This window comes from Loxodonta africana, chromosome 5 (assembly GCF_030014295.1).
Source record: "Loxodonta africana isolate mLoxAfr1 chromosome 5, mLoxAfr1.hap2, whole genome shotgun sequence".
Classification (NCBI taxonomy): domain Eukaryota; kingdom Metazoa; phylum Chordata; class Mammalia; order Proboscidea; family Elephantidae; genus Loxodonta; species Loxodonta africana.
Genome location: NC_087346.1, coordinates 28,728,426 through 28,755,019, shown reverse-complemented (window position 1 = coordinate 28,755,019; position 26,594 = coordinate 28,728,426). Strand labels below are relative to the sequence as shown.

The 26,594-nt window shown below is 37.6% G+C and overlaps 1 protein-coding gene across 4 annotated transcripts in view; it reads left to right on the top strand.

Annotated features, from left to right (window-relative positions):
* The window catches only part of LOC100675289 (N-deacetylase and N-sulfotransferase 3), a 229,973-nt gene that overhangs the window by 89,122 nt on the left and 114,257 nt on the right, over positions 1 to 26,594 (top strand). For all 4 annotated transcript variants that reach the window (XM_064285411.1, XM_064285410.1, XM_064285409.1 and 1 more), the window contains one exon: positions 8,974 to 9,128. In XM_064285411.1, coding sequence (XP_064141481.1) covers positions 8,974 to 9,128 — 155 coding nt within the window. The remainder of the gene's footprint in view (positions 1 to 8,973; positions 9,129 to 26,594) is intronic.

Genomic DNA, 26,594 nt, shown 5'->3' with positions numbered 1-26,594 from the left:
GTAGCCGGGCACCATCTAGTTCTTCTGGCCTCAGGCTAATGTAGCCTCTGGTTTATGTGGCTCTTTCTATCTCTTGGGCTCGTAATTACCTTGTGTCCTTGGAGTTCTTCATTCTTCTTTGGTCCAGGTGGGCTGAGACCAATTGATACATCTTAGATGGCCGCTTGCTAGCATTTAAGACCCCAGACGCTGCTGTCCAAAGTGGGATGCAGAATGTTTTCTTAATAGATTTTATTATGCCAATTGACTCAGATGTCCCCTGAAACCATGGTCCCCAAACCCCTGCCCCTGCTACACTGGCCTTCGAAGCATTCAGCTTGTTCAGGAAATTTCTTTGCTTTTGGTTTAGTCCAGTTGTACTGACCTCTCCTGTATTGTGTGTTGTCTTTCCCATCACCTAAAGTAGTTTTTATGTACTATCTAATTAGTGAATACCTCCCTCCCACCCTGCCTCCATCCTCCCTCTCGTAACCATCAAAGAATATTTTCTTCTCTGTTTAAACTATTTATTGAGTTCTTATAATAGTGATCTTATACAATATTTGTCCTTTTGCAAAATGACTAATTTCACTCAGCATAATGCCTTCCAGGTTCCTCCATGTTATGAAATGTTTCACAGATTCCTCACTGTTCTTTACTGATGCGTAGTATTCCATTGTGTGAATATACCATAATTTATTTATCCATTCATCCACTGATGTGCACCTTGGTTGTTTCCATCTTTTTGCTATTGTAAACAGTGCTGCAATGAACATGGGTGTGCATATATCTGTTTGTGTAAAGGCTCTTATTTCTCTAGGATATATTCCAAGTAGTGGGATTGCTGGATCATATGGTAGTTCTATTTTTAGCTTTTTAAGGAAGCGCCAAATAGATTTCCAAAGTGGTCATATCATTTGACATTCCCACCAACAGTGTATAAGTGTTCCAATCTTTCCACAGCCTCTCCAACATTTATTGTTTTGTGTTTTTTGGATTAATGCCAGCCTTGTTGGGGTGAGATGAAATCTCATTGTAGTTTTGATTTGTGTTTCTCTAATGGCTAATGATCATGAACATTTCCTCATGTATCTGTTAGCTATCTGAGTGTCTTCTTTACTGAAGTCTGTTCATATCTTTTGCCCATTTTTTAATTGGGTTATTTCTCTTTTTGTAGTTGAGTTTTTGCAGTATCATGTAGAGTTTAGAGATCAGGCGCTGATTGGAAATGTCATAGCTAAACAGTTTTTCCCCGTCTGGAGGTAATCTTTTTACTCTTTTGGTGAAGTCTTTTGGTGAGCATAGGTGTTTGATTTTTAGGAGCTCCCAGTTATCTAGTTTTTCCTCTGCATTGTTAGTAATGTTTTGCATACTGTTTATGCCATGTATTAGGGCTTATAACGTTCCCCCTCTTTTTTCTTCCATGATCTTTATTGTTTTGGATTTTATATTTAGGTTTTTGATCCATTTTGAGCTCGCTTTTGTGCGTGGAGCGAGGTATCAGTCTTGTTTCATTTTTTTGCAGATGGATATCCAGTTATGCCAGCACCATTTGTTAAAAAGAGTGTCCTTTCCCCCATTTAACTGTTTTGGGACCTTTGTCAAATATCCACTGCTCATATGTGGATGGATTTATGTCTGAATTCTCGATTCTGTTCCATTGGTCTATGTATCTGTTCTTGTACCAGTACCAGGCTGTTGTGACTACTGTCCAGTATAATAGGTTCTAAAATCAGGTAGAGTGAGGCCTCCCACTTTCTTCTTCTTTTTCAGTAATGCTTTACTTATCTGGGGCCTTTTTCCCTTCCATATGAAGTTGGTGATTTGTTTCTCCATCTCATTAAAAAATGTCGTTGGAATTTGCATCGGAATTGTATTAAATCTGTAGATCGCTTTTGGTAGAATAGACATTTTTATAATGTTAAGTCTTCCTATGCATGAGCAAGGTGTGTTTTTCTACTTATGTAGGTCTCTTTTGGTTCCTTGCAGAAGTGTTTTGTAGTTTTATTTGTATAAGTCTTTTGCATCTCTGGTAAGATTTATTCCTAAGTATTTTATCTTCTTGGTGGTACTGTAAATGGTATTGATTTGGTGATTTCCTCTTCGATGTTCTTGTTGGTGTAGAGGAATCCAACTGATTTTTTTATGTTTATGTTGTATCCAGATACTCTGCTGAAGTCTTCTATTAGTTTCAGTAGTTTTCTTGAGGATTCTTTAGGGTTTTCTGTGTATAAGATCATGTCATCTGCAAATGGAGATGCTTTTACTTCTTCCTTGCCAATCTGGATGCCCTTTATTTCTTTATCTTGCCTAACTGCTCTGGCTATGACCTCTAGCACAATTTTGAATAAGAGCGGTGATAAAGAGCATCCTTGTGTGGTTCCCGATCTCAAGAGAAATGCTTTCAGGCTCTCTCCATTTAGGATGATGTTGGCTATTGGCTCCGTATAAATGCCCTTTATTATGTTGAGGAATTTCCCTTCAGTTCTTATTTTGCTGAGATTTTTAATCATGAATGGGTGTTGGACTTTGTCAAATGCCTTTTCTGCATCAGTTGATAAAATCATGTGATTTTTGTCTTTTATTTATATGATGGATGACATTAATTGTTTTTCTAATGTTGAACCATCCCTGCGTACCTGACAAATCCCACTTGGTCATGGTGAGTTATTTTTTTGATATGTTGTTGAATTCTATTGTCTAGAATTTTGTTGAGGATTTTTGGGTCTGTGTTCAGGAGGGATATAACCCTGTAATTTTCTTTTTTTGTGCTGTCTTTACCTGGTTTTGGTATCAGGGATATGCTGGCTTCATAGAATGAGTTTGGTAGCATTCCGTCCTTTTCTGTGCTCTGAAGTACCTTTAGTAGTAGTGGTGTTAACTCTTCTCTGAAAGTTTGGTAGAACTCTGCAGTGAAGCCATCTGGGCCAGGGCATTTTTTTGTTGGGAGTTTTTTAATGACCTTTTCAATCTTCTTTTGTTATGGGTCTATTTAGTCGTTCTACCTCTGTTTGTGTTAGTTTAGGTAGGTAGTGTGTTTCTAGGAATTCAACCATTTCTTCTAGGTTTTCAAATTTGTTAGAGTGCAATTTTCACAGTAATCTGATATGATTCTTTTAATTTCAGTTGGGTCTGTTGTAATATCGCCCATCTCATTTTTTATTTGGGTTATTTGCTTCCTCTCCTGTTTTTCTTTTGTCAGTTTGGACAATGGTTTATCAACTTTGTTGATTTTTGTAAAGAACCAGCTTTTGGTCTCGTTAATTGGTTCAATTGTTTTTCTGTTTTCCATTTCCTTTAGTTCTGCTCTAATTTTTATGATTTGCTTTCTTCTGGTGCCTGAGGGTTTCTTTTGTTGTTCTCTTTCTGTTTGTTCAAGTTGTAGGGATAATTCTTTGATTTTGGCCCTTTCTTCTTTTTGTATGTGTGCATTTATTGATATAAATTGACCTCTGAGCACTGCTTTCGCTGTGTCCCAAAGGTTCTGATTGGAAGTGTTTTCATTCTCATTGGATGCTATGAATTTCTTTATTCCATCCTTAATGTCTGCTATGATCCAGTCTTTTTTGAGCAGGGTATTGTTCAGTTTCCAAGTGTTTGATTTCTTTTCCCTGCTTTTCCTGTTATTGATTTCCACTTTTATGGCCTTATGGTCAGAGAAGATACTTTGTAATATTTCAGTGTTTTGGATTGTGCTAAGGCTTGCCTTATGACCTAATATGTGGTCTATTTTAGAAAATGTTCCATGTGCACTAGAAAAGAAAGTGTCTTTTGATTTCTTAACTGCTGTTTCCGTGGGTGTTGATTGTGGATTCAAGTAAAATTAAATCCTTGACAACCTAAGTCTTTTCTCTGTTTTCATGATGTTGCTTATTAGTCCAGTTGTGAGGGTTTTTGTTTTCTTCAAGTTGAGGTATGATCCATAGTGAAGGCTGTGTTCTTGGATCTTCATCAGTAAGTGCTTCGAGTCCTCTTCACTTTCAGCAAGCGAGGTTGTGTCATCTGAATATCCAAGGCTGTTTAAGAGTGTTCCTCCAATCTTGATGCCCCGTTCTTCATATAGTCCATCTTCTCAGATTATTTGCTCAGCATACAAATTGAGTAGGTATGGTGAAAGATACAGACCTGATGCCCACCTTCGCTGACTTTAAACCTTGCAGTATTCCCTTGTTCCATTCATGCGATTGCCTCTTGATCTATGTAGAGTTCCCTCGTGAGCACAACTGTTTTGGAATTCCCATTGTCTGCAACGTTATCCATAATTTATTATGATCCACACAGTCGAATGCTTTTGCATAGTTAATAAAACACAAGTAAGCATCTTTCTGGTATTCTCTGCTTACATCAACTATGGTATTCCTGTTTCTACATCCTCTTCTGAATCAAGCTTGAATTTCTGGTACTTCCTGTTAATATACTGCTGCAGCCCCTTTTGAATGATCTTCAGCAAAATTTTACTTTCATGTGTTATTAATGATATCATTCAATAATTTCTGCATTCCATTGGATCACCTTTCTTGGGAATAGGCATAAATATGGATCTCTTTGAGTCAGTTGGCATGGTAGCTGCCACCCAAATTTCTTGGCATGGAGGAGTGAGTGCTTCCGGTGCTGCATCCATTTTTTGAAATGTCTCAATTGGTATTCCGTCAATTCCTGGAGCCTTGTTTTTCACCATTGCCTTCAGCGCAGCTTGGACTTCTTTCTTTACTACCGTGGGTTCCTGATCATATGCTACCTCTTGAAATGGCTGAATGTCGAGCAATTTTTTTTGGTATAGTGACCTCTTTTGATGCTTCTTGCATCATTTAATATTTTTCTCATAGAATTCTTCAATATCGCAACTTGAGACTTGAATTTTTTCTTCAGTTCTTTCAGCATAAGAAAAGCCAAGCATGTTTTCTCTTTTAGTTTTCTAACTCCAGGTCTTTGTACATTTCATGATAATACTTTACTTTGTCTTCTCAAGCTGCCTTTTGAAATCTTCTGTTCGGCTCTTTTACTTCACCATTCCTTCCTTTTGCTTTAGCTACTGGATGTTCAAGAGCAAGTTTCAGAGTCTCTTCTGACATCCGTTTCGGTTTTTTCTGTCTTTCCTGTCTTTTTAATGACCTCTTGCTTTCTTCATGTATGATGTCCTTGATGTCATTACACAACTCATCTGGTCTTCGGTCATTAGCGTTCAACGCATCAGGCTTATTCTTGAAATGGTCTATGTTCAAGTGAGATATACTCAAGGTCATACTTTGGCTCTCTTGAACTTGTTCTAGTTTTCTTCAGTTTCAACTTGAACTTGCATATGAGCAATTGATCTGTTCTACACTTGGCCCTTGGCCTTGTTCTGACTGATGATACTAAACTTTTCCATCGTCTCTTTCCACAGATGTAGTCAATTTGATTCTTGTGTATTCCATCTGGCGAGATCCATGTACTTAGTCACTGTTTATGTTATTGAAAAAAGGTATTTGCAATGAAGAAGTCATTAGTCTTGAAAAAGTCTATCATGTGATCTCTAGCATCATTTCTATCACCAAGGCCATATTTTTAAACTACTAATCTGTCTTTTTTATTTCCAACTTTCTCATTCCAATCTCCAGATTTATCAGTGCATCCTGATTACATGTTCAATCAATTTCAGACTGCAGAAGTTGGTAAAAATCTTGAGTTTCTTCATCTTTGGCCTTAATGGTTGGTGTGTAAATTTGAATAATAGTTGTATTAACTAGTCTTCCTTGTAGGCATATAGATATTTTCCTATCACTGACAGCATTGTACTTCAGGATAGTTCTTGAAATGTTCTTTTTGACGATGAATGCAACGCCATTACTCTCCGAGTTGTCATTCCCAGCATAGTAGACCACATGATTGTCTGGTTCAAAATGGCCAGTACCAGTCCATTTCAGCTCACTGATGCCTAGGTTATTGATATTTATGTGTTTTATTTCATGTTTGATGATTTCCAATTTTTCTAGATTCATACTTTGTACATTCCATGCCCCTATTATTGAGGGAGGTTTGCAGCTGTTTCTTCCCATTTTGAGTCATACCATATCAGCAAGTGAAAGTCCTGAGAGCTTGACTCCATCCATGTCATTAAGGTCAACTCTACTTTGAGGAGGCAGCTCTTCTCCAGTCATATTTTCAGTGCCTTCCAACCTGAGGGGCTCATGTTCCAGCACCATATATATTCCACTGCTATTTTTAAAGTTTTCACTGGGTAATTCTTTTCAGAAGTAGACCGCTGGGTCCTTCTTCCTAGTCTGTCTTAGTCTGGAAGCTCAGCTGAAACCTATCCACCATGGGTGGCCCTGCTGGTATTTGCATCATGGTGGCATTACTTCCAGCATCATAGCAACACGAAAGTCCCCACTGCATGACAAACTGACAGATGCATGGGGTGGATGTACGTGGAGATATTTATTTATGGGGAAACCAAATGGTATCACCCTCATGTCAAAGAAGCTATCCCTCTAAACATCACCAGTCATACCTACCAAATGCTTCTTTACCAGATCTTTCTTCTTTGCCTCCAACAGGTAGCAGGGCCCATGACCCCACCATGAATGGGATCTTTAGAGATTCTAAACCCCTGACTCTATCACCCCACTCCTTTTCATTTCTCTTTAAAAGACTTCCTGTGCTGTGAGATAACCACCCAGAAGCGCCTAGATGGCTCAATGTTGGCGACCCATTAGTCAGGCCAATGAGCTAATATAATGGTCAGTTCCTGAATCCCACACATAACACACAAGTGTGGCCTCTGCCTCCACTCCCATCCCTTTATACAGGTGTGATGGGGGAAAAAATGAAAACCTGAAGGAGACATACAAGAGAACAGGACTAAGAAATATAGGAATAAAGGGATATGATAGATTACCCTACATATTTCAGGACTGTATAGATGCTTCCTCCCCAAAAGAGTAAAATATCTATTGCTATTCATCTTTTTACTTATATGAATTCAGACATTAGGGGGATTATGTAACTTGCCCAGTTATACAACTCAAATCTGTTGAAACTCCCAAATAAACTAAAATTTTCTGGCTCCAAAAGCTATACTTATTCCATTAGACTTTGTTAACACGAATGTATAATGAGGAGATAATGAGGGGAATAAAACAGACTAGATTTGAGGATACCCAAGTTGTTTTTTGTTTGTTTTATGTATCAGTAGAGTACTTAAGCAGATGAAAGTGAAATTCAAGACTATCCTGGTTGAAAGATTATGTTATCCCACTTATTCTTTATCACTCAATCCTTATTCCTTCTGTTTAAATTAGAATGACCATTAAGCCTCATACTAAACTCTTATCTTTGGTAACTCTCTTTCACTGCCAGTAGGCCACAGGGCCCAAATCTTTTCCTGTAAATGGGCTTTGCCTTCCTTGTCATGGGAAATTGAATGAGAAAACTGTGGTAACAGGCACTGACCAGAGTTGCCTGGGCCAGGGCAGCAGTCCATCCACCATCTTTAGGCTTCAGGTTCCTATTAAAGCCAGTTGCATCAGAACTGCCATTGAAAATATGAGAGGAGACTTTTTTTCCACAGAGAGGGGAATCGTGTGTAGAATTCACTGCTGTAGAAGCTTATTAGATTCAATAAGCTCATCGGATAATGTGACAAGACAGTAGTAAGGACCTTATATTGCTCTCATTTCATGTTTTTGTAAAGAAGCTGTGCTTGGGGAGGTATAAAAGGACCTCTGTCCCCTTCAAATGAGTTAAATGAACAGTGGAACTTCCTGCACTCAACTAAATAGCAGGTAGGGGAGAATGGAGGAATTAAACAAGCCAGATATGAAAAGAAAACCCTGGTGGCATAGTCGTTAAATGCTATGGCTGCTAACCAAAGGGTCGCTCCTTGGAAACTCTATGGGGCAGTTCTACTCTGTCCTATAGGGCTGCTATGAGTTGGAATCGACTCGACGTCAATGGGTTTGGTTTTTGGTTTTAGATATGAAAAATGATAGGAAGAAAAATAGGGCTGGCTCCCAAGGAAATGGAAATTTCCTGATGGATGGAGCAAGAGTCTGCTTCTAAGACTTGAAAGAAAGGAAAAGCATAAGGACCGTATCACTAAGGATTGTTTTACTATGAGTTTACCACTTCTCAGTTTCTTCTTTCCATCACTTTTATCCTTTCTCCTTTCTTTCCTTCAGTTTTCTCTAATTTTTCATAATAACAATTTCCACATTCTCTTTTGTCTCCTCCACATGCCTTAACCAGCCAGTTGCTGTTGAGTTGATTCCGACTCATGGAAACCTCCTGTATGTCAGAGTAAAACTGTGCTCTATAGGTTTTCAATTTTTTTGGAAGTAGGTTGTCAGTCCTTTCTTGTGAGGCTTCTCTAGGTAGACTCACACCACCAACCTTTCAGTTAGCAGATGAGCACGATGACCATATGTACCACCCGGGGACACCAAGCATGCCTTTGTTTCCTCCAAATACTGAGTAGCTTCTTCTCAGACCTCAAAAGGAACGTAAATAAAGAAGAGAAATACTTTGTTGTGACTGTATACACTACACTACATAACCCGTGTCAAAATGATCTCCTCTGATCCTCTGACACATATTTCCCTGATCATATGCTCTCAGTTAGATTTCCTATTAATCTCCCATTCTCTCCAAACTATATTTTTGTTTGAATGATCCAGAAAAGCATAATTTTCTGTTCATCTTATCAATGTACAAAGATGCTGAAATTTAGTTCTAATGTCCTTGGGAATGGTTGTGTATTTCCTTTTTTGCATTGATTTTATATCCATGTCTCATGTTTAACAACTTTTTAAAAGAGTTTTGACATTCTCTCTGGCTGTTCCCCAACTAACAGCTTTTTCTTTGCTACGTTTCATGTTCAAAGCCTGATATGTATTTATAATGCTGTATATGGTGTCTTCGAAATACACAGGAGTAGATAGATAGGTAGACAGACAGACGGATAATCAGTGGTTAGCTGGATAACCTTTTTCTTTTTTCTTCTTTTTTTACCTGAAGGAACTGAAGAGGAAGATGAAGGGGATGACTGTCTGTTGGGGTCTGTCGATGAGTTTTGGTGGTTTCCTCATATGTGGAGCCATATGCAGCCCCACCTCTTCCATAATGAGTCATCATTGGTGGAACAGATGATTCTCAACAAAAAATTTGCCTTAGTAAGTAACTCGCTTTGACTGCTGCATTTAATTAGGATAGTGACCAAGTTTTATGTTGAGAACTTCTTAAAGGTTTTATGCAATTAGCAATTTTTAAGCAGACTTTTCTGTGGAATTGTAAAGAGGATCTTGGCATTACAGCCTCTGAGTATGAGGCTTTGGGTTTGTATTGTGTGCGTCTCACTATGCTTGATGCTCTGAGGGGTCCGATTTAAGAGGAACTTCACGAGTCACCCACAAGACTCAGTCACGTGACATGCTCAGAGCTCCTAAGACTTGGCTCCTGTCTTGAAGGAGCTTTCTGCTGCACTAGGGAGGTAGAAATATGCACATAAAACAATTATCCAGCGAAATGACATATTCTGTGGCCCAGTGCCAAAATGAACAGTACGGATGTAAAACCCACAGTTCAGAGAGGTAAGCATCATTGGCAGTGGCCAGAGAAATGTTCCTGTGGAAATAGGGTTTTAGGTACACACTGAAATGAGAATCAGATTTAGGTGTCAGAATGAACTGGAAAGAAATGAGGCAGGGGGAAAAGACCGACTGAGAAACCATAACATACCTTCAGCATGATTACTGAAGACTTAACCTAGGAGGATCATGGAAATGGGAAGAAAGCCACTTAAAAGACATTGCAAACATATATGTTATAGGGATGCAAAATTTGTTTTCCCAAAGGAAGGTACATTGTTTGATACTGAAGAGTTTATGATTCATAACAGAGAAATTTGCAATTAAAGTTCTAATAAATACGGTGTGATGGGAAATATGCTTGTAATCAGTGAGGAAGAGATGTAGTAATTAACAAGCCAATAGAGCATGTGTTAGGTGGGAGAGGGTGTTTTATCTCTGTTTCCTGTGAATTATACTGATGGTCACAAAAACACATGGAGGGAATCCAGAAAGACAATTGTTTATTAGCATTCTTCCTTTCTAGGCAGGGAGTACCTTGGGGGCAGGAGCTATATTCTGTCCATCACCGTATCACGGTCACTAGCTCATGGAAGAGGGACAGTGGTGGTTCAGTGGTGGAATTCTCATCTTCCATGAAAGAGCCTCAGGTTCAATTCCTGACCAATGCACCACCTGTCTGTCAGCGGAGGCTTTCATGTTGGATGATGTTGAACAGGTTTCAGTGCAGCTTCCAGACTAAGGCAGACTAGGGAGAAAGGCCTGGTGACCTACTTCTGAAAATCAGCCAGTGAAAACCATATGGATCCCACTGTTCTCGTCCACAACTGACCATGCAGTTGGCACAGAACTGGGCAGAGTTTCTTTCTGTTGTGTGTGGGGTCACCATGAATTGGGGATGATTTGACAGCAGCTAGTAACAACAATAGCTCTTAGAAAGCTTTCTAGAAGTATTTACAGCATAAAATGATCAAAGGCGGCAGAAATTAATACTGAAGAAGGAACTGAAATGTAATATATCTTAATTTACTGGATTTTTTAATTATTTGTAAATCTCAAAACTGATTTTGTACTATTCATAGATTATCTATGTTATCAATAAGCCCAAAACAGTCAAGTCACTTTTCTAGGCAAATTCTATGAATTGTTGACTTAATGTGCAACATAAATTGAAATACACGGCACTGATTAGCTTGGATATGATTTAGAGAAACCCTAAAATACAGCTACTCCCCTGATAGACGGAAAATATTGTACCACAGAATTGAAGTCCTCACTCATAACTGGTTGCCATTCCTCTAGAAATGACTTGAAGTATAATCTGCTCCATTTTGAGGTTTCCCCACACATATATGCCTTTCCCAACATAGCAGTTCTTCAACCCTTAAAACGTGCTATTTCTTCGCATACTTACTCTAACATATATTTGACTGTAAAATGGCATAGACAGCTCGTGCTTGTCGGTCAGTACAGGAGGTGTTAGATCTCTGTGATTAGCCACTCACCCATGTAACTCTCAGCTTTTTGGCTAATCAGAATTTTAGAGAGCACTGATGCCCACTAAGAGGAATGCTTCTCTGCATAAACCACTAGAGCTGAGACACTTGGGTGGCTGATCTGCATGGTACCTTACTAAAACTTACATAAGAAAGAGTTAAAATTTATAAGCTTATGTTTTTTTGTGGGGAAGATAGAAAACCACATACTTTATGGGTAGCATCAGGAACCCAGGCTTGTTTTTTAGCTTCAGTCAACTCCCCAAAACAGAGACACGTTTTCAAGTGCACCTGTGCAATGCGTTGATATTTTCATAAGAAAAGAAGAAGAATATGCCTGTCCATGCTGACAGTATGAAAATATCTTGACAATACTTGCAAACGCCTGTTATGGAGGCAGCCATTTTTTTTCCAAAAAATAAATAGTAGATAGCATGTAATATTAAGTGAGCATTGCCACAATTTGTAATAAGAGCACTAAAATTCCTATCTTGGGGCAGCAAACATTAATTGTCATTTTTAGAAGTCTAAGCGGCTGATGTTAGCTGTGGCAATCAGCAAGAGAGGATGTGGAGAAAAAAATTATTTTGTGGTTTCTTCTTAAATCTGAAGAATTAACTCTTAAATCTGAGAGAAAGGATTTTATTTTTAAAAATGTAAATAAATAAAGAAAATATCAGTAAAAGATTAAAAAAAAAAAACTGGTAACCATAAAAAAATTAGCATATCAAGCCAGGTTTGGTAAAAGACATGGCATTCACCATCATATCCCCCTAAAACTAAAACAGTAACTAGAATAATGGGTATTCAATAAATACTTGCATGAATGAATTAATGAACACCGATCTTTTGGAAACCCTGGTGGTGTAGTGGTTAAGATCTATGGCTGCTAACCAAAAGGTCAGCAGTTCAATTCCACTAGGCGCTCCTTGGAAACCATATGGGGCAGTTCTACTCTGTCTTATAGGGTCTCTATGAGTCGGAATTGGCTCAACGGCAACAGCATTTTTTTTTTTTTTTTGTAATCTTTTGTCTGGAGCCCTGGTGGCACAGTGGCTAAGAGCTCAGCTGCTAACCAGAAAGTTGGCAGTTCAAATCCACCAGTAGTAGCTCCTTGGAAACCCTATGGGGCAGTTCTACTCTGTCTTGCAGGGTCGCTTTGAGTTGGAATCGACTCAAGGGCCACGGGTTTTAGGGTTAATCCTTTGACTATATTTAAAACAACTGCAAATACTTGGAAGTACAAATAGTAAGTACAGACATAAACGAGTTATAGACATTTTTATAGACTCCCCAACTCCTAGTTATCTAGTGCTGCTATAACAAAAAATATTATAAGTGAGCAGCCCTAACAAACAGAAATATTACTTTCTCTCAGTTTAGGAGGCTAGAAGTCCAAATTCAGGGTGCCAGCTCTAGGGCAAGGCTTTCTCTGTCTTTTGGCTCTGGGGGGAAGGTCGTTCTCTCTTTTCAGCTTCTCTTCCTTGGCTCCTTGGTGATCTGCATGTGGCCTGGCATCTATCTTCCCCCATCTCTGCTTGTTTGCTTAATCTGCTCTTATATATTTCAAAAGAGATTGATTTAAGACACACCCTACACTAATACTGCCTTATTAACATAACAAAGAAAACCCATTCCGAAATTGTATTATAGCCACAGATATAATGATTGGGATTTACAACGTATATGTTGGGGAGACACAATTCAGTCCATAATGGCAACCAAAAAGCATCATGAATTGAAAGAATAATTCAATATCATAATCTAGTAATTCTTAACCTCCTAACTCAAGTGCCAAGCAAAGGACATTTCTTAGGAGTGTCATTCCTAACTACAGGTTAACACTCCAAATTATGGTCCTTGAGGCATTAGAGAACAGCCAAGAAGATATATTCCCTGATATTTGACCAAATACAGAACCAATGGACATTTTTGTCAGGAGAGGACAGCCAAAAAAAGACTGTACCCAGATCAGCACCACCCCCCCAAGCCATAACTATAACTAATAAATATAATTATAAGTATAAATACACATACACACACATATGTATAATCTCATTGCTGTCCAGTTGATTTCGACTCATAGCAACTCTATAGGACAGAGTTGAACTGCCCCATAGAGTTTCCAAGGCTGTAATCTTTACTGATGCAGAGTGACACGTTTTTCTTCCTGGAGTGGCTGGTAGGTTCAAAGCGCCCACCTTTCAGTTAGCTGCTGAGCACTTACTGCATCACCAGGACTCCCCAAGAGAATCTGAGACTATGATGTAAACCACTTTTTTTGGACTTTCTTTAGCAACCAAACCAAAAAAAAGCCAAACCCAGTGCCGTTGAGTCGATTCCAACTCATAGCAACCCTTTAGGACAGAGTAGAACTGCCCCATAGAGTTTCCAAGGAGCACCTGGCGGGTTCGAACTGCCAACCCTTTGGTTGGCAGCTGTAGCACTTAACCACTACGCCCAGGGTTTCCTCTTTAGCAACATATACAGCCAAACACCTGCTGTTTTCATTTAGTCTTAGCAAACACCTCTAGTCTTTTATCCTATTGCACAAAGTAGACACTTCTGTCTCACAGGGAATTGGATGTCCATTTTAATTAGCTTTGAAAGCTCTCTCTAGTAGCTTATCATGGAAGGTCAAGCAAACCCTTTGAGCAAACTCGCATTTGATGATTACAGCCATCAAGAAATACAACATTAGAGGTTGATTAGAAAATATTTTTAGGTACCAGCCCTGGGCTAAATCAGACATTAAACTTAAATTTCACAGGGGATTTGTTTTTTAAGTACCAATTCCGAAGCAGTGATTCATTTTAACATTAATGATTGACCTACAACACAGTTTGAAATATCTATTGTACAGCTTTAAAAAAACAGCAAAGTACTGTTAGAAAACTAAAATAGCCTGCTGCCTGTAAACCTCAAAAAAGTCATTACTCATACCTACTCTCAACTTAAGAATTGCACCTAAACTTTGGCAAAAGACAGGAGTTTAATTTTTAATAATAAAATAATTAGTGGAGATTTTTATCAAAGAACACATTGCCAATGTCATACGATAGTTAACAGTGCTATTGGCAGCACTATTAAAGTTATTAATAGAGCAATGTTCCTGAAAACAAAAAACCTTACCAAGGATTGTACTTTTTAATTGCATTATCATCATTTTTTCAACTCTTTTCCAAGTTTGGCAGAATCCACTAATTCCAACTAGCAGGAATGCTTATTATCAATTATGCAACTTTGAGATTAATGAACACATAAACTAATATGAAAATAAAGATTATAGTATCAAAATGTAATTTTAAATATATAGAAAGACTTGCTGGCTTAAGGCATTTACTAATTACCATGGATTGAATTATGTTGCCCCAAAAATATGTGTATTAACTTGGTTAGGCCATGATTCCCAGTGCTCTGTGGTTGTCCTCCATTTTGTGATTGTAATTTTATATTAAAGAGGATTAGGGTGGGATTGTAACACCCTTACCAGGTCACATCCCTGATCCAGTGTAAAGGGAGTTTCCCTGGGGTGTGACCTGCACCACCTTTTAGCTCTCAAGAGATGAAAGGAAAGGGAAGCTAGGAGAGAGGGGGGAACCTCATGCCAACAAGAAAGCAGTGCAAGGAGCAGAGCAAGTCCTTTGGACCTGAGGTTCCTGCACTGAGATGCTCCCAGACCAAAGGAAGACTGACGACGAGGAACTTCCTCCAGAGCTGACAGAGAGAGAAGGCCTCCTTGTGGAGGCCAGCGCCTTGAATTTGGACTTCAAGCTTACTAGACTGTGAGAAAATAAACTTCTCTTTGTTAAAGCCATCCACTGGTGGTATTTCTGTTATAGCAGCCCTGGATGACTAAGACAGTAATCTGATAATTAGTTTGTTTGCCAACTAAAGAATTATTTGTATTTCAGAGAATCACTTTTTAAAGAGGCACATTAGATTTTTATTTCATTGATGTTGAACACAAAGTATTGACCTAGTAGTCCTAATAAAAATAGAGAGTTTAAATCAGCCTGCAAAAAGTCAACTGGGAGGTGGCAGGCCACTGTTGGAGTAGTTTGAGAAAGACCCTGGCTATTATTCAAAGCAGGACACCCAGGATAAAGTCTATAATTCACTTCATAAGAAGAATGGCCAAAGGACCATGGAGAGGGTCAGAGATAGAAGAGAAAACTAAAAAATATATTATAAGGGATAATATTCAAAAATAAAGCAGAGAACACCAGAAAGATGTTTACCTGTGTTTTGTTGACTATGCAAAGGCATTTGACTGTGTGCATCCTAACAAATTATGAATAACATTGAGAAAAATGGAAATTCCAGGACACTTAATTATACTCCTACTGAACCTGTACATAGACCTAGAGGCCATCATTTTAATAGAACAAAGGGATACTAAAAACATGGTTTAAAATCATGAAAGGTGTGCATCAGACTTATATCCTTTTTCCACATTTATTCAGTCTGTATGCTGAGCAAATAATCTGAGAAAGTGGACTATATGAAGAAGAACGTGGCATCAGTATTGATGAAAGACTCATTAACAACCTCTGATACGCAGATGACACAACCTTGCTTGCTGAAATTGCAGAGAACTTAAAGTACTTACTGATGAAGGTCAAAGACTATAGCTTTCAGTATGGATTGCACCTTAACATAAAGGAAACAAAAATCCTCAAAACTGGATCAATAGACAGCATCATGATAAATGGAGAAAATATTGAAATTGTTAAGAATTTCATTTTACTTGGATCCATAGTCAATACCGATGGAAGCAGCAGTCAGGAAATCAGATGATGTATTGCATTGAGCAAATATGCTGCAAAAGACCTCTTTAAAGTGTTAAAAAGCAAAGATGTCACCTTAAGGACTAAGGCGTGCCTGACCCAAGCCATGGTATTTCAGTGGTTTCATATTCATGTGAAAGCTGGGCAATGAATAAGGAAGACTGAAGAAGAGTTGATGCCTCTGAATTATGGTGTTGAATATACCACAGACTGCCAGAAGAACTAACAAATGTGTCTTGGAAGAAGTACAGCCACAATGTTTCTTAGAAGCAAGGATGGTAAGACTTCATCCCATGTACTTTGGAAATGTTATCAGGAGGGACCAGTCCCTGGAGGACATGATTCTTGGTAAATTAGAGGGTCAGCGAAAAAGAGGAAGACCCTCAGTGAGATGGATTGACTCAGTGGCTGCAGCAGTGGACTCAAACAGCAGTGTTTGTAGGGATGGCAGGACCAGGCATTGTTTTGTTCCATTGTACATAGGGTCACTATGAGTTGGAACTGACTTGATGGCAACTAACAACATTCAGCTGAGGAGCACTGGTACGGTCATGCCAGTTGTTACCATACTGAAACATGCCAATACTACTACCCTTTGCCACCACCATTTCAGCTACCTAAGACTCTTCCCCAAGGTGTCCTAAACCTCCCAACTACTCAACAAATAAGGGTGCCTGGCCCAGACAGACCTCTAGTACCCAATGACAGCTTTCTGGCTAGCAGCAGTTCTGACTAGTCAGTGCTGTGGTAGACGGGTTGGTAAATACTTAGAATATCACCCCTGATTATAATCAGTCAATCTTATGATTTAGAAGAGACTTAAATCAGCATATTTGGAAAGGAAGTCATAGAAGGAGAAGTATAGTTCTGTCTATCCAAGAAGTACAGTTCTTCTAATCTAGATAGTATACACAGAATAGTGGTTGACACCTAGGAGGTGGTCATTTAATGTTTGATGAAAATGTAAATAAATATCTCTTCCAACTCTTAATATTCTATCATTACATATCTCTCTCAGTTCATATGTATTGCAACACTCCATAGTTTTTCATACATCCTCATCATCCCAGTTGGAACATTTGTAAAATTTCTAACTTGTCAATATCCTTCCCAATATCTGTTGTCCTCATCTGAACATTGTACTCCATTGATGTGGTTTGAATAGAATAGAATAAAATATTTCTTTTCCTTCATGTATACTTTACTTCTATTATTGTAGCCAAAATCCATCAGCTTAAAAAAAAAAAAAAAAAGCACACTTGAGTCTGCCAGACTTTTTGTCCATGAGCTATTATTAAGCTTTAAAGTATTTGTTAACCAAATTTTGGCATTGAGAGTCCAATCATCCCTTTAGCATTTCATCTGTTTGTTATATTCAGTGTTTCAGTATACAATATCCTTCCAAAGGAAGGATGGGTCATGATACAGCCTGTTGTCATCCCCATATTTTATAGGTATGACTTTTGCATCTTCATTAACTTATTGGTTAAGTTGAATATCATAATATCAAGGTTAGATACTTCTGGTAGAGCTAGAGTCTCCTTTCCAAGTTAACAAAGGTCCAGTAATCACCATTATTTGTGAATATTTGGCTAATCAGCTACAAATCTGTTTAACTCAGCTAATATCTGTAAAGATTAAGGATGCCAGGGGCCTTGCTGAAACTGCTAATCAAGATGTGTGTGGTATTTCTCTGATACCAATTTAGAACTTTTATTTATAAAGGAATTTACATAGTAAGGTTTTAAATATAGTAGTTCCTCATAGTCATTGCTTTTTTCTTTATAACTTCTCAATTATATGTTTAGTAACACCTTACTAAATTTCCTGAAGGTTGAAGTTAAGCTCATTGGTCCATAGTTTCCAAAAATCTACCCTTCCTTTTTTTAAAGTTGAGGTATCTTTTCAACTCATGCATCCTATTCTTATCTGTTTCTCTATGATTGCTAAAAGTAGTAATCTGATAAAATCTACAATTTTTTTGTGTATATGTTTGTGTTTAATTACCTGAAGATGTACTCTTCTGAGCCTGGAGAAGATTGAACTAATTTGGTTTATTATATTTCTCTTATTGTCTTTTAACCTGATTTTATGTCTGTTGTTGTGTGCGGCCAGGTGGATTTCGACTCATGGCAGCTCTGTATGACAGAGTAGGATGGCCCCATAGGGTTTCCTAGGCTTTAATCTTTATGGGAGCAGATAGCCATGTCTTTTCTCCTGCTGAGTTGCTGGTGGATTGGAACCATCAACATTTTGGTTAGCAGCGAGCTATTACCCATTGCACCAGTCTCCAGTTTTATGTTCAGTTGCTCTTAAGTATTTTGAAAATTGTTCTCCTTAATAGAGGAAGTAGACACAGAATAAATGTTGGGTATTTACGCTTTTTTACGCTGTCATCAGTTAAAATATGTTAAGCCTCCTCATCTCCCCCAAATTATGAATATGGTGTAATATGCCTTGTTCATCTTTTGTTGATCAGAGTGATTTTCAATTACCAGTTTCTGGAAAATAAGCTCATTCTGAGCTTTAGCTCCCTTTGCATTATTTTTAAACCTGTTTTGCTTATTGTTTGTTTTGTTAGTTTGTTTTTGTCCTCAGTATGTGCATTTCCTTACATCTCATATGTGTTTTAAACCCTGAGAAGCCCCATAAGTAGTCAGCTTATATAGGTAACAGCTAATATTATTGAGCTTTCTATAGGGCCAGAGCTCTGCTAAGTGCTTTACTTACATGAAACAACTTATTTAATTACCTTCACAATCTAACTGCTAACACCTCCATTTTAGAGATGACAAAACTGATGTTTGGAGGGGTTAAGTAATTGCCCAGAACCATGTAGCTGAATCATAGATCTGGTATTTAAATTCAGAGCTTTCTGACTTTTAACTACCATGCTAAACTGCTATTTTCTTCTGGTTTGGAATGATTATAATTCCTTCAAGAGAATTATAATTTTTGAATACCCCATCCTTCTTTAGCTGTATTCCCTTGATATACTTCTGGCATTGTGTCACAACTGTATTTTCTTCAGAAAAATTTTAAACCTGCTTTCCTAAACTGAAAAATCTCATATCTAGTTATTTTCAAATTTTATGTATATTGAACTCCATGATGACCTTGTGATCCCCCCACCCCCTCCGAGTTCTATCACTTCTACATAAACCTTACAATCACAGAACATTATAACTCAGAGTATTGAGGATGGAGAGAGAGAGATGGGAGGTAAGTAAACAAATTGGATTACTATAGAAGTAATCAAGGAAGTGGAAATAAAAGCCAGGTTTAACTAAACCAGTGAAAGTGGGATTATAAAAAACAGAGATGTCAAAACTGAGATTTCTGAGATAGAATCTATTTCTGAGATAGAATCAATAGTGCTTTTTTATTGGATGAATGAGGAAGAAAAAGGAAATAAGAGGTCAAAAATCACATCTAGGCCTGAGCTTCTCACTTTTTGTTCTATCTGCATGCACTTATTAAATTTATGTAAGTAAGAACTTTTCCTTTTTATTCGCAAGTTCTGTATTTCCCCTACGGGAGTGTACCCCATCCCTACCAGTATCTGTAATGGTACAGAATTTCTCTCCCTTTAGATTAATCGGAAACCCTGGTGGTGTAGTGGTTAAGTGCTACGGCTGCTAACCAAAAGGTTGGGAGTTTGAATCTGCCAGGCGCTCCTTGGTAACTGTATGGGGCAGTTTTACTCTGTCCTATAGGGTCGCTATGAGTCGGAATCGACTCTACGGCAGTGGGTTTGGCAGTGGGGTTAGATTAATCATTAAACTTTTGAAGTGGTTTGGATTTCCCCTGAACTCAGAACCCTTTTCTTTGTAGATCCCTTTTCACACTGCCTGTTTTCCACGCTACGGGAAGACTTCAAACTTCCAACGAGACAGAGTGTAGAAGCGTATTCCTTAATTCCATTCCCTTCTCCTCTGACAAAAATGCTACCTTGAGTCTCCAACACATATATCTGGTGACTTAGTTTCATGAAGAGAAAGATAAAGTTAGCATATGATCTACATAGAGATAGTCCCTCACTGCGCAAATTTACTTGGACACAAGATGAACTACTCATTGCTGTTGAGTCAATTCTGACTCATAATGACCCTGTAGGACAGAGTAGAACAGCTCCATAGGGTTTCCAAGAAGCGGCTGGTGGATTCAAACTGCTGACCTTTCAGTTAGCAGCCAGGCTTTCAACCACTGTGCCACCAGGGCTCCACTCCAAGCCTTTAACTATTCACCTAGAAACTTCGTAGCAGGGTGGAATTGAACATGGAGATGGGCTGGGGGAGATCTATTTCCAAACGCATGCGTGCTATGCCTGGTTTTTGACTACTCCTTGCTTTTACAGCTGCTTAACATGGAGGGGCACTTGTTTTCTGAGAGGCAGTTATAAACCATTGGGGAGATGGAAGTGATGGCCAGAGGAGATATGAGAGTAAAATCTGCACAAGTGCTAAATTGGGCCTGCTTTCACATTTTCATATCTCCTACTCCCTATTCCCATTCATTCAACAATTTCTGTGAGCTCGTTCTTGTATACTGCCTCCTACTACTTTCTTTCCCATCCCGACTCCATTTCCAAATCCTTCATTCTACCCCTGGATCATTGCTTCACCTCCCCAGTTTCCCCCTTCTTTTCCTTAAATTTGTGCTCAGATCAGGGAAGGTTGTGAGACTTGAAATTCTATTATTCTCTTTCCCCTTCATGAAACAGAACTTTGCATTTCAGTTAGAAAGATTCTTGAGTCTCCTGAGGAAAGGTAGGATGGGAAATTATGGTTCTCCAGCTATTTACCACCTTTACACACCTCCTAATTAAGCTTCACAGCCATCTGTGAGGTTGGCCATGCCTATATTTTAAATGCAGAAAGTGAGGCTCAGAGAGGTTATATAATTTTCCCACGACCACAAAGCCAGTGAAAGCTGGAGAAAAGATTTGGTAACCGAGGTGTGGGGCTATAAACCCTGTGATTACAACTGTGGTCTATATAATTGAAAGTCGCCACGTCATTAAAAGTTATTAATTGATGTTACACAAACTTAACAGTCAGGATGTTATTACTTTCCTAAAGTGTTACATTTTAAAAAACAAATTCATGTTATTAAAATCTGACTTTTCTCAGTGTTTTTTCTCTTGGATAGCTGTTTATATGATTTATGTGATTTCTTCTGTTTATGCAACCAGCCTTGCAAACATTACTGTCCTAGTGGCTATTATAAATGCCAGAGGGTAGACAGTAGTGATAACAAACAAAGATCAATATCAACTTTTCTATTCTTTCAAGAATGTCAAACTTTAATTAAAATTAATGCTATGCAGACTTAAGGATTCCTAGTTTAATCAACCTTGTATATTTTCAGAAAGATTAAATGTATTTGCAAGTACTCTGGGAATTTGAGCCTCTCCCTGAGTTGTGTGTTCTTTTATTACCTCTCAGGGGACCCCAGAGGTCCACACAAAATACATCACTTCAAACTCTGAGAAAGCTGGATTAAACTAAGGCCTCCATTCACCCACTGGATCTTCAGATAATTTTCTGTTCTATTTTGTTGTAGCACAACAATAAAACCTCATAGTTCATTTTTTAAATTATAATTCTACAAACCACTTTTTGTGTTTACTAGAAAAAATTTCAGCAACTCAAAAAATATCAGCGGGGCCTGTGCAGAGCACAAGTGTTTACATCATTCTTTTGAGTATCCTCATACAAGCACACCCTTTAGCAGTGTATTTACTTATGAGATGCTCAACAGAGATATGACGACACTTCAGAAATTCTGAAGAGACTTCTAAGACAGGAAAACAACCTGCTCTGGTAAATGGAAACTCACAATACAAATGACATAATTCTTAGGGAATACTGGGTGAAAAATCTGTCAAACTCTTCCCCAAATAATTATTTTCTTATGAGGATATAAGTGAAAATGAAGGTTAAGCCAAGTACGCAAATCTGTTGTAATCCTTTTTTCAGTATTGATATTGAGTGTTTAGCTTAAATTGTGTTTCTGGAATTTCTAAATGCATTTGGAATTTCATTCAAGTTCTTCAAATAATTCGAGTTCTTCAAATTTCATTCAAGTTCTTCAAATAATTCAGCTGTTAAATTGGGGTAGTACTTGAAGTAGAATATGAGTATTGAGAAAAGGTTTTTGCTGTGGTCACTATGTGTTTGGTTGATAGTTGTTTTGCTTTTTATAAGATAGAAGTTGTGTTGGTATGTTTTTGGGAAATCACCCAGTAGAAAAAGAAGGAAACCTTTGAGGAAGGAGGGAAAAAGGATAAATTGCTGAAGTCATTTTTTTGAGTCAGCAGAGGGAATGGAATTTGGTGTACTTATGAAGGGATTATCTTTGGAATTGACTCAATGGCAACGGGTTTTTTTGGTATGAAGGGATTGGTGCCCTGGTAGCATAGTAGTTAAGAGCTTGGCTACTACCCAAAAGGTCAGCAATTCAAATGCACCAGCTCCTTGGAAACCCTATGGGGCAGTTCTCTGTCCAGTAGGGTTGCTATGAGTTGAAATCAACTCAATGGCAATGGGTTGTGTTTTGGCTGGTTTTTATGAAGAGGTTATCCCTAGACTAGGGTATGGACATGGTACCCACAGTACAGGAGGCAGGAATAGTGTATGGACTCAGATACAGGGATATTGGTGGATGTGATGGTAAGAACGGAAGACATTATCTTCAATTCCTTCTGTTTTCTCATTGAAAGGTGACACTTAGTCATCAATTTAGGGCAAAGATGGGGAAGGGGCAGTTGTAGGTTTGAGCAGAGAGCAGAGGCTATAAAATAGAAGTTAGGGCAGTAGGAAAGTGAATGGATTAAGGAAATAGAGTTGGGTTACCTGACAACACTGAAGAACTCTTTTAGATTAATTGTCTTTCATTTAAAGTGGAACTGGCTATGCCTTGTCTCCAAAGAGGTATGACAGACGGTAAGATGAGCAAGAGAATTGAAGGCTTTTTTGTGAAAGAATAATTATAATGAAGAATATTGGAATATAAATGGGTTAAGGAGGGAAGTGAGGTTATAGAATGAGAACAGTGAAAAAATGGTGGTATCAGTGGGATATACTAGTGGCACTGGAGAAATTTGGGAGTTAGAGAAAATGACACTGGAATGACAGGAAGTATTGTTGGAAAATTAAGGTCTGGTTTTTGGAAATAAATTTTTAATATTTTTAAAGGCATATATGATATATGTTTGAAATTAAGAAAAAATAATTAAAAAATACACACCTAATAGCTGACAGTGGAAACCTCTTTATAAAAAGGGAGAGAATTTTTGATTGAGGGACGTTACTGGAGTATTTTTACTTGGAACATATCTGAATTATTTGACTCTTTTACAAGGAGGATGTGTGCATATAATATTTAAACCAAAAAAAACCAAATGCGTTGCTGTCTAGTTGATTCTAACTCATAGCAACCCTATGGGTCAGAGTAGAACTGCCCCGTAGAGTTTCCAAGGAGCACCTGGTGGATTTGAACTGCTGACCTTTTGGTTAGCAGCTGTAGCACTTAACCACTATGCCACCAGGGTTTCCATGTAATACATACTTAAAAAAAAAAAAAGAATTGAAGAAAAACTGATGTACCATACATTTCTTGGAAAAAAAAAATCTGCTATAGATTATATTTTAACATGTTATTAAAACATAGATCTTGTGACGCAGAAGAATTAGATGGTGCCCAGCTACCACCACTGACAGCTCTGACCGGAATCGCAATAGTGGGTCCTGGACAGAGCAGCAGAAAAATGTAGAACGTAATTCAAACTCGCAAAAAAGACCAGATTTACAGTCTGTCAAAGACTGAAGGAACGCCCAAGACTGTGGCCCCCAGACACCCTGCTAACTCAGAAATGAAGACACTTCTGAAGTCCACCTTTCAGCCAAAGATTAGACATGCCGATGAAAGAAAAACACACAAGAGGAATGTACTTCTTAGTTCAGTCAAATATACAAGACCAAATGGGCAACACCTGTCCAAAAACAAAGAAGAGAAGGCAGGAAGGGACAGGAAAACTGAATGAGTGGACACAGCAACTTGGGGTGTAAAGGAAAGGAGGAGAGTGCTAATGCATTGTGGGGGATTGCAACCAATGTCCCAAAGCACTTCATGTATAAATTTTTGAATGAGAAACTATTTTGTGCTGTAAACTTTCACCCAAAGCACAATAAAATTACAAAAAAAAAAAAAAAGATAGGTCTTGTGGAAAGATGATATCAAATTTATTATTATACTGGGGATATTTCTTACTTCCCATTTTATACCTAATATCAATTACTTTTTCCAGAAAGAAGTTATACTGTCTATTAAAACTTTTTTTTTAGATAAGATTGATAATGATGGGGTATCTTCTTTTAGGAACATCTGTCCTTAAATAAGAATTTTGAGTTGTTTGAGGATGGAAGTGATGGTGGAGAGATTCTTAGTTTACCTTTGTTTTCTTTTGCTTATTGTTGCTTTGAAAAGAAGGAGAATATATGAAGAAAATGAAATGGCACTTGCTTTTGACCAATACCTTTGTTTACATTATACATTCTCCTCACTTATCAACTTTATCTGACATTTAGCATTATGTCGATAGCAAAAAATCTACTGGCTGACTAATTTGTGCTTTAATGACATACATCTGGCAGTAATGAATGCTGAGATGTGAGGTGAGAGTTAACACAGGCTGTGATGATTAAAGTTGTGTGTCAACTTGGCTGGGCCATGATTCTCAGTGGTCTAACAGTTATGTAATGATATAATTTGGCAGTTATCTAGTGATGTAGTTATCTTCCATTTTGTGAACTGATATGGTCATCTTCCATTTTCACTGAATGCTGATTTTGTGTAACAACTTGGTCTTTGGAACCTAACCATGTCAATAAGTGAGGAAAGTATGTATATCTGTCATTTCCTACAGCTCTGGGAGGTAATTAATTTTATTACCACTGAGTGCCAAGTAAGGGAACTTTGTCCTGGTGAAGTTGTGTAACCTGCCCTTCAACTGACAAAAGGCAGCACTGAGATTGAGCCCAGGCTCTTAAATCTGTGCACTCTCCAGTATCCTATGCTCTCATCTGTCCATGGGATTCCCTGGTAGACACTCATAATTTCATTGTCTTTTTTGGATATAGAAAGAATAAGATTCTTTTCTCACTATGTAGTAAATGAAACATTATACTCTCTTTTCTAGAGTTGAGTAATTTCAGAGAGATAAGGTCATAAGGTCATACTTTTATTTTATTAGTTACTACAATGTCATTGTATTTCATAAGACCTCGTTATTAACGCCTTTAATACCTTTGCCAAAAAACTTCTGTTAATTTTGTTACTGTGGCTATGTTGTTTGTTATCTTCATGGTCTCCTTCCTAGGGTTTTTGGATCCATAGGAGTCCACTAGAGTATTAAAGGTAGTTTTTTTTTTAGCTATTTTAAGTATTTCAAGATTTCTCATAGGGATTGTATATTCCGTAAAAAATATTTCCATAAAACTAATTAGAATTTCACATTTCTTTTAACTATAAAACCAACTCAGTGGGATTCTACCAACTAAAGAAAAATGAATTTAATCATTCTGTAATAAATGTATTCTCTTTACTGGACAAAATTGCTCATCAGAGCATCCATTATAACTAAAAGAAAGAAAGAAAGAAAGAAACTTAGGAACCACAAATCTGTTTCTAAAATTTGCTTTACTGGCCCATTTTGATGCATTTCATTTCTATTTAATCAATATTTAATGAAGCCTACTCTGTATCAGGCACTGTGCTGGTATTTCACTGAATAGTAACTTTTATTATATAATTGGTGGTACTAATTAGTATTCTTCTGCATCCTTCATCCAAATAAGTAATCTACTATGTGATATAGCATCCTGGGCAGGTAATAGAAAAATTAAGATCTAGTTCTCTTTTAGGTACTTTATATTTTGGATGGTGGTTTATATCCTTAGGCAAGGCACTTCACTTTTCTGCACCTTTTTTTCTGACAATCTTCCAGGACAGATTATGTTAAACATCTACTTTTATCTATTTAGACCTACTTAGAGTGGGTCGTTTTAAATCCAGTTCAAAAAGACTTCATTTTATAAATTCCACTTCTCAGGCCTTTTGCTTTGGTATTTTTTTGTTTTGTGTTTTGCTCTGGTAGTATTCTTTCTTGATAAGAAGTGAATCTGATTAACTTGTATATTCTATTTGTTTTTTTAAAAAAAGAAAATTAAGATGGTATTCTCCTGGTCACATGTTATGGATAAAGAAACCTATTTTGCCCATTTCTAGAGAGAATAGAAAATAAAGTGTATTTTGAACAAATGACAGTATGACTCTCCATAAGTTTTTGTTTTGTTGTAAACAAGTTCAATTCCATCCCTAGAATTGGAGATATTAAAATGGGTAGGTTTATGATTAGATCACCTAGGGAACACGTAACTGCATTCTTAGAAGGAAAAGAAAGAGAGCTAATATCACCAAGGATTATCCATTAATAAGGAAGTGGGAAGAATTTGATGTTGAAAAAAGCACACTTAGCAACAGCACAGTGTCAACAGAGGATGATTTTAAGCCCTTAAACCAAGTCTACTAAAATCAGCATGATCATCACAACAGGTTTTTCACGTACTAGTGGGTGCATAGAAATTTACATTATGAATCAAACAGTTAATCAAATTTATATAGATGTGTCTGTCACATTTTAGGAGGTTATTATTTCCTTAAATGTCTAGGAAACAAATTGTTTTTAGATATTTTAAGTTACT